The sequence below is a fragment of the Panicum virgatum genome, chromosome 1N, assembly GCF_016808335.1.
Source record: "Panicum virgatum strain AP13 chromosome 1N, P.virgatum_v5, whole genome shotgun sequence".
Classification (NCBI taxonomy): Eukaryota; Viridiplantae; Streptophyta; class Magnoliopsida; order Poales; family Poaceae; genus Panicum; species Panicum virgatum.
This window is the reverse complement of record NC_053145.1, coordinates 6,692,171-6,701,548: the sequence shown is the minus strand read 5'-3', so window position 1 is coordinate 6,701,548 and position 9,378 is coordinate 6,692,171. Positions and strand designations below refer to the sequence as shown.

The window sequence follows — 9,378 nt, the reverse complement described above, 5'->3', positions numbered from 1 at the left end:
TTCGCATGTTGCATGAAGTATGAAGTGAATTTTCGTATCCGAGAGTCCAACGATTTAGTTAGTTTTTTCGTATGTTTTTCAGTGTTGCACCTACATATTTTCGATGTTGCAGATGTCTTATTTCGATGCTGTAACGGAATGTCCGTTGGGAAAGGTTTCGTCGGACGTCAGAGCACTAGCAGGCTCCTAAGCATAATCTAAACCCGCGCGTCATGGCAATTATTTTGGTTGCTGCAAAATGTAAGATATATTTTGGCACGTCATCATACCGTATCAAATTGTGGTATCAGTCCAAAAACCTATGGTAACTATAGGTGTATAAAAATGTCTTCTCCTGAAATGGTTACCTGCGGCGCAGGGTTTACTTGAATCCTGTCCGTGACCAACTGGGAAAGTACAACTTGTACATGCCTTGCTAGTTCGATCTTCGTATAGGCATTTTCCTAGCTCACGCCTCCCAGCCTCAGTTTTTCGCTTGGAGAAAACTCTGTTGGTAACGCGGTGGAGGGGAGTTGGTATCGTGCACATGTCCACCTCCGTGGGCCGTGGAAAGAAGCAGGCGCCCTCGTGTTCTCTTTCTGCTCGGCCCCCCGGCCGGGGTTATCCGTTGGTCGACCAGGTGGCTTCCCACTCGCCGACCACGAACTCTTTTTCACCCTTTTTAAAGCTCGCCTGGCGCTGACGTGTCCGGGGAACAGCTGCTGTTCCGATGGATCGATCGTATCCACGGGATCGGCAGCATGCCAGCATATACCCAGTCATTTTGTGCCGTTGAAACAGCACGACCGAGACAAGAATGCTGGCAATGAGATGATACTGGGCTATACTTTGCATGCTGTCACAGCTCACAAGAGAGGGAGCGAGAGAGCTGATGTCTCAGTAACTATCCAGATAATAGTACAGACAACTGGACAGACAACTTTTCTTTTTGAAACGAATTAGACAGATAACTGATGAAGAGGGAAGCCCCATTTTCCAGGCTCAGGCGCTCAGCAATATTGTAAATTGGAACATTGCCGTTCCGAACCATTCTTTTCTTTCGCATCTGTTTTTCCAGTGTGTGGTAATACGTACTCACTTCAAAATTTGGTACAAACAAAGGAGGGCAGTTATTCACAGCTCAAGAATAGGCCACCACCACCACCACCGCACACAGAAACACAACCTCTACAGCCTACAAACAAAATCGCGTCTCCATCAGACATGGAAACAGTGACACTTGGTTTCGGTCTCCTTCCGTTTTTCACGTTCATGTGGTATGGTAACAGAAGCTCCCTGGGGTGGGAGTGTTATTGCGTCAGCATACCCATCTGCTGCAGGGCAGACTTCAAGTCATCGGTCGAGTAACCCTCAACGTTGATGATGTTGGAGCTGTCGAGCGCTACGACATCCTGCAAGGGGTATCTCCTGACGGTGTGGATCCTGTTTGAAGGGATGTTGAACTCGCCCTTCAGGATGATAGTCCTGTGGAGACCCCCCAGCAGCTCCTCGTAATCTGAATCACCACTTTCACCGACGAGGACTGCAACGTTGGGTACCTCTATCCCCCAACGTATACACAAGTACCTAATGGAGCAAAAGAAAAATTGTCAACGGTGGTAACAATATGCTACACAAAGTTGCAGACAAAGAGCTTATTGGAGTAACGCACAAAGCTCGCTATTCAGTAAACTTTAGAGCACATCCTATAGTATTGGTAAAAGGGAAAAGTCCAATTTTCACCCTCGAACTATCGCAAAAGTCTGATTTTCAACCTTCAACTACGAAACCGGACAACATAGACCATCCAACTGTCAAAACCGGGCAAATTTGACCCTTGGGGTGGTTTTGCATTTTCTAAAAAATTAAATAAATCTAATTAGATTTAAAAAATTAAAACTAATTCACTTTAAATCAGAAAAATATGAAACTAGTACCAAAAAAATTTCTAAAAATGTAACCTATCTATTATTGCTCCATTTGAATCTTAGTTATTAAAAATAATAGGCATAACTGCAAGTAGCCAAATATTATGAACATAAAAAAATTAGATCTAAATAGCTCACAAGTCATGTGACAATAGATAGGTTATCATCAACATCAACATCAACAAAGCCTTTTAATCCCAAGCAAGTTAGGATAGGCTAGAGTTGAAACCCAACAAAGACCATTCATGGTTCTGGCACGTGAATCACGGCTTTCCAAGCACTCCTATCAAGGACAAATCTCTAAGTATACTCCAGTCTTTTAAGTCTCTTCTAATTGTTTCTTCCCATGTCAACTTCGGCCAGCCCCTGCCTCTCCTCATATTACCGTCGTGCTTTAGGATACCACTATGCACTGGTGCCTCTGACGGTCTCCGTTGGACATATCCAAACCATCACAGCCAGTGTTGGATAAGCTTTTCTTCAATTGGTGCTATCCCTAGCCTATCCCGTATATCATCATTTCGAACTCGATCCATCCTTGTATGCCCACAAATCCAACGCAACATGCGCATTTCTGCAACACTTAATTGTTGGACGTGCCGCCTTTTTGTAGGCCAACATTCCGCACCATACAACATTGCTGGTCTAATCGCCGTTATATAAAACTTGCCTTTTAACTTCTGGGGTACCTTCTAAGGATGGCACCATACAATAGATAGGTTATATTTTTTAAAAACTTTCGATACCATTTCATAATTGTTTGACTTAAAATGAATCACTTATAAATTTTTTAGTGTAAAATTGAATATTTTTAATTCTCACAAAATGGAAAACCACCTTCAAAACCACCCCAGGGGCCAAATTTGTCCGGTTTTGACAGTTGGATGGCCTATGTTGTCCGGTTTCGTAGTTGAAGATTGAAAATCGGACTTTAGCGATAGTTGGAGGGTGTAAATCGGACTTTTCCCTTGGTAAAATCCATGAAAACTTTCGTGAAAACTTCAATGCATATACTATTAACTTGAAGATCTAGGCTGGTAAAAGGAAAGGATGAAGAAGAATTTATAAATAACATAAATAAATAAAAATTACAAACCTTAGAGCCTGAGAACGTGATGCGTGAATAGGGACTACAGATAATCTGGTAGCACTGTGGTTATACAATGCATTGCAACGGAGAGATTGGATTCTCATCAACTTCCTCAGCTCCTTCAAAGGAGGAAGCTACAATAAGAAAATAGTCATGTCAGAGTGCCGGACGTCATGAAAGGGTAATGTGGTAAATACTTAAAATGAAAGGATGTGCACGCAAAGTTTCAAGAAAGTAACATATGGCTCGAAAATTAATGGGCTTACATGATTGGGATTAACCACTCTAAATGCGAGACAATAGGTTGAAGAGTGTTCTGGATCTTCAAAAATAATTTGCCTCTCTGTTCTTCCCTTTCTTTCTACCACTGAAGTGGCCCACTTCACTAGATACTTCCTGAGGCCTTCTCCTCCCCAACGATACTCAATATGTGACTGGTGATTTTGATCTAATGCAAACGTAATCTTGGAATTGTTTGGTGTTTCACCAGAATATGAAGGATAGTAAATGTTACTCCCACTATTACAGATGAAAGCATCAAAATCAGTGGGAAGCATGCCTGCAGGCACTAGCAATGAATGTATCTCTGATATTGTCAGTGAAGTTGACAGCACAAAACCAGTTGAATCCGACATGTTTTGTGTACGTATGACCTCAATAGCATTTCTGATGATCCTGACTAGATCTTCCTTGCTACCAGAGTCCACGGAAACAACAACAATACGCTTCCTTCTTGAAATACGTGTATTACTCTGCTCCTCTCTGTCACCAATAGCAGGAGACCTCAGGCCAAGAGTTAATATCCTTGACAGATAATTCTTGCAGTGCTCAGGCCATGAGAATTGATGAATATTTTTCAGTCCATTCTCTCTGCACCTTGACCAAAGTTGTTTGTCAGAAAGAAGTTTATAGAGGGCATCCGCAATGGCATTCTGATCATGTGGATCAACAAGGAGTCCATTGTTCAGGACCTGCATTAGCATCAACAAGAAAACCAATATATTGATGCATTGCGATTATATAACAAATTTTCCAAAGAAAAAGTAGTATTAGTAATAGTGGAAGGAAACACACCTGATTAATTTCAACAGGTGCCCCATTTTTTGTCGCAATTATAGGCAAACCATTCATTGCAGCCTACTCATGGATACAACAAATCGGTTGTTATTAGGTTACAGAGATAATATAATACTGTAATAGTGGCAACAATAAATTGGAATCTCAATAATTCTGACCTCTATCAGAGTAACCCCAAATTGTTCGAAGTAAGCTACATTTACAAAAGCTCCCTGCAGAAAGATCAACAATGATAAGCATGCAAGTGTATAGTAAAGGAACACAAGTACTAAGGACACAACAAGTTCAGCTAACCATACTATTAAATAAACCATTGCTTCTAGTTCACAGAATCAAGAATTTGTTCTTCCTCTTTACTTGATTTTTTTATATATGCCTCAAATATATGACTTTCTATGCTAGAACCAGATAAACAAGTACAAGATAAGAACCTCAAATGATTTGCTCCAGACCAAAGGGAAAAGAGCATACCTTTGTTCTTGCAGCTAAACGATAAATGTCGGGAACTTCTGAGTGCTTATGATGCTTGGGGTATGCCACTTGGCCATACAAGTCATATTCATCAATCAATGTAAGCACTGATGTCAGAACAGCAGCGCTCATATTGTGCATCTTAGAAATAGCTTCACGATTGCCCATTATCAATGTCTGCACAACACATAAGATCATTCAACATCCAAAGTGTTGAGGTTATGGTCCTGTAACAAGAAAAATATATGGACAACCAACATCAATCTTACAAGATTTGCAAGCTCCCTTAGTGGCCGACATTCACCAAATGCCTTTACAAGTGTTGTAATATTCTTCTCAGGATAAGGACGAGCAACTGCTAGAATCATAGGCTTCCTAGGATTTGTAAAGAAGCGCATTATCTGCCATCAGTTGTAAACATATTTATAGTCAGTGTCTGAAATTTAAAATGCAGGTTTGACAGGTAAAAAAACCAACATTAACAGTAGAATAAATGCTTCACTGATGACTTAGTGTGTATAGTATGCTGAAGAAAACGCAGTGACCTGAGACCAAATAGGTGGATCCTCAGATGCTGGAGATGGATTCTCTTCTTCACCATCCATATCAAAATCATGAATGATGTGACCAAATTCAACTCCAGGAGGAATTATCTGCAAAAGCCATGAACAGAAAATACATTATAAGAGAAAATCAAAGCAACAATAGACAATTGGTGCAATTACATCTTGTGCTAATTGCCTAGAAATGATATACTTGCAATGATCAAAGTTGCTGCACGAGGGTAGTAGAATGTGTGTACTTACAACCATACGAGGCATAAAACGGCCATAACAATTAGCACCGCGTTTTACTCTTGCTCGAAGCTTTCTTGCAAGTATAACCTCAAAACCATCGTACAAGTTCCACTGCTCTTCTATCTCTTGCCTAGTGCTTGCAATAACGATTTCGGATGCATCAAGAGATAGCTCCTCTGCCTCAATTCGGCACATTATTTTGTATGTCATATTTATTTGTTCCCTCGTTTGACGCCCTTGTTTGAGAAGTCCTTCCAATTTATCTTTCCCAAGAAAATGTCCTGTGAACGCCATAGGAAGGTTAAGTGATCCAGAAAGTAGAGCCGCAGCAATTCCTGCACTGGCATAATGCCCATGAATCACAGCAGGCCATACTGGATGCCTGAAGCCAATTTCTTCACCTATGGCCTTTGACATCCTCACAATATGGCTGAGTGCACCGTCAACAAATTCTTGAATGAAAGGCCATAGCTGTTCTTTAGCCAGATACTTGTCTTTTGGACCAAAAGGTATCCGAATTATATATGCACCACTATTCTCTCCTCTTTCTTGTTTAGAATTTTTACCAGTTGTTGGAACCAACAATTCCGCAGGTTCACCATAACTACGATCAAAATTTGGTGCTAAGATTTGTCTTGTTAGCAGATCAACCCGGTAAACTCCAGGAGATGAACTCAATGCTTTAGCAAGTTCGACCACATATTTGACCTACAAATTGATGAATTGAATCATTTAATCATCAGACCATTTACTAGGTGGGAAACATCACATGATAAAACATAAACGTGATTGTGTTGTGGCTTCCTAGGTTATGTTCCTTTTTAATGGAGAAAAGGAGTGTGACCTATCAAATACTAAAACAAATGACTTAAGATCTAGATGTTTTCAAGCGATAGTACAAAATACTAGAAATTCTCATACAGGAAGAAAAGTATCCAATAATTATAGTTTATGACAACCACTGAGTATCATATCAGAGTAGACCTTTTCTTTTCAAGCGAGATATAGAAACTGTTTAAAAGCCCCATTAAGATACATTCATCAATAAAATAGGAGCCTTTGTAGTTTATTAAGAAATAATCATCCAGTCAAATTTGAGTTGTCAAATATTGGAAGTATGCGCAATATATTTGTTCAGGTCAATAAAAGCTGTTATACATATTGACTGAGTGCAGAACAAACCTGGCCGCCCGTATCTGAATCCCGGCCAAGCTCCATATTCTCCCCACGGACAAGACCATGTAGACTGCAGTATGAAGCGCAGACTTATTAACGAAGGCTATATGCCAGTGATGAGTTCAAATTGCATATTAGCCATTGTAAAACCGGCTAGCTGCTCATATGCCACTAAATCAGGAGCAATTCATTTGGGTTTCTGCTAACATGTGACAGTAGCGAAACACCCTTTAAGCATTTGTTAAATAAATCGGTGCCCCCTTCAAATACTAAAGAATAGAAGAAAAAAATCATTTATTCCTTGATCCCTACGGAAAGAGATGTGGAAGAGCCTGGTTTTTTATCCATCAAAAAGGACACAAACCTCTACTTAGTGCGCATATGTTTATTAAATCACCAAAATAGATAGAAAAGATTTATTGTAAAGGAGTATCATCTATACCTTATCAATACTATGTATAGCTTGTCAATTGAACTTGTCTTTGGTGAGCTCCCTGTTGTGCTGTCACCATACGCAACAGATGGATCACCAGCATCTTCACCCTTTTCTCCTTCAAACAGATCTTCAGACATATCTGCAGTAGCATCAGCTCGTGTTTTCTCGGTTTCTGGCAGGCGTTTCGACATACGACAGGCTTCTTCTTTCTCAAACTGCATATCCAGATATGTATATGAAAAACAGAGGACAATTTTAGAAAGAGAAGAACAGACACAACTCTAGTATTTGACCTCTCATGGAAGCAGAACAGAAGATCAGGACCTTGCAATCTTAGATATAATCATATAAAAGCAAGTATGTGGTACAATTAACACAACGCTGGATGCTACAAGTTACGAAAGAGGTATAAAATGTAAAACCTCAAGTGAAGTGGTAATCATAGATAGACTAAGAATACTGTGCAAAAGTGCTTAACAATATGGCGGGGAGCTATAGTCAAAATGGAATGTGGTGTGTCACAAGAACACAGTAATAGACATGGAGAGCTTTGGAATATACAAAAAGGATGCTGGAATGGGATAGGCCGGGTCAGCATGCCCAATTGGCTCAGCTACTCAGCTAGTGGGTAGTGGACATCCATGAAATTCCCTTGTTCTCAGCATCTGTCACAATTGCTTTAGCTGCTAGACAAGGAAAGACATTTACAAACTAACAGTGATTAGTACCATATAAGTGGCAGCTGAGAAGCTTAGGATTCAGAAGTGGGCAAACTGTAACGTCAAAGCTGTGTCAGTGTCAGAAGGCAACGCCGTCTGACAGAAAACTCTTCACAAGTCAATATAGTTCTCCGTTTATGCATCTCATCTTAACTGAACTCGTTGCGTCCAAAGGTCACCTAGCAACATCTGTGCAATTTCTGGAAATAATTAAGAAGAAAACACTGGTCGATCCAACTCGCTCGAGCTAATCATTGACCTCTAGGCAGAATGGTCGCCACAAACCCCCCATCAAACGTCGAAGGATACCTTGAACTAGCACAGTCCAAGGAGAGAAGCAACCGGAGAAAGAACCGAGCTCACCTCCTTCTTCTTCCTCGCGAGATTCCAGATCCTCCACGTCATGTTCTCGAGCCGCGTGTTCCTCTCCTGCGGGCTCCGCATCGCGTTCGCCTGCAGACACGGCACGCCCAGATCGGTGACGGAATCGGAGCAACAGCAACCGGAGGTAGGAGGTGGAATTGCGGCGGGCGCATCGGGGACGGACGTACGCGTAGCCATGTCTTGTAGAGGTCGGTCTCGTCGTACCCGGTGATGACCTCCTCGACGAAGTAGCGCGCGGGGGAGAAATGGCCGCGCTCGCGGAGCAGGAGGGAGGGCCGGTCGCCGCCGATGGCCGCCTTTCCGGCGTCGAGGATGGCGTCGAGGTAGCTGTTGATCCAGTTGTCGTTGCCCGCCATCGCCGCCGCCGGCGAGGAGATCCCGGCGAGATTGGGGGAGGGGGGGGGGTGATGGAAGAGTGGAGGCGAGGCGGAGGAAGAAAAGGAGAGGAGGTGAGGAGAAATAGCCTAGTTAATTAAGAAAATTATCACAAGCGTTGGAATGTTTATATATTGCAAAAAAAAGGAAAGGTGTCCTCAACAAGAGAATGGTATGGTGGCATGGTGACATAAATGCTTTGTTTAATTTGATGGAGTTAGGCAGTTAGGCTACTCCAAATTAAGTTTAATCTGGTATCACCAAAAACATTGTTTGAATTAATATATGCAGTTTTCCACTTTGATTTGGTTTTGGGTTGCTCTTGTGCTCATTTTCCCATCACATCATCAAAAGATGTACTAGGAGGGTATACTATTTTCGTACACACTCAATCATCATGTGCTCGTGTATAACCGCAAGGCTCTTGCAGAATTTAATAAAAAAATAAAGAAGAGAAAATGGCCAAATTGCCCCACGAACACCGCGGCGTACCTAGAGAACAATAGAACATGCGGCCCAGCGGGCTCCTGCTAGTGTATTTCCAAGGCCCTTGCTATAAACAGTCACAAAAAAAAGACCCTTGCTATAAAAAAGACCTTTTTTTAGGAGGTCTCTTAGGGCCCGTGTCGTGATTATTAACCCAAATGTTACTTATTTCATTTCAGACCCGAATAACAACAGAATAATAATAAACGAAATAAAATAAATGCATTGGTACGAAGTACAGTCGCATCCAGGCTGCCACGCACACGTTCCAGCAAGTACAGGCTCATCCAGCGAACTACGAGTACGAGCCTACCGGCGCGCCAACTGGATTCGCCGACTGAGTCAGCTGTCAGTGCTTTTATTTTTTTTCCCGGCCCTCCTCTTCATCAAATCAAACAATTGGTTTTCGAACGCATTTTATATTGCTCAGCAATAACGACGTCAATGAATAATTACTGAT

At 41.7% G+C, this 9,378-nt stretch overlaps 1 protein-coding gene across 1 annotated transcript; it reads right to left on the bottom strand.

Annotated features, from left to right (window-relative positions):
- Nucleotides 1–996: 996 nt before the first annotated feature.
- On the bottom strand, nucleotides 997–8,545 carry LOC120654875 (probable sucrose-phosphate synthase 2). Its single transcript, XM_039932559.1, has 13 exons — nucleotides 8,225–8,545; nucleotides 8,037–8,126; nucleotides 6,961–7,169; nucleotides 6,525–6,588; nucleotides 5,352–6,050; nucleotides 5,091–5,198; nucleotides 4,815–4,946; nucleotides 4,546–4,722; nucleotides 4,233–4,286; nucleotides 4,072–4,134; nucleotides 3,264–3,968; nucleotides 3,004–3,131; nucleotides 997–1,566 (listed from the first exon to the last, which is right to left on the bottom strand). The coding sequence occupies exons 1-13, from the start codon at nucleotides 8,411–8,413 to the stop codon at nucleotides 1,290–1,292; spliced, it is 2,895 nt and encodes a 964-aa protein (XP_039788493.1). The 5' UTR covers nucleotides 8,414–8,545; the 3' UTR covers nucleotides 997–1,289.
- Between the last annotated feature and the right edge of the window lie 833 nt (nucleotides 8,546–9,378).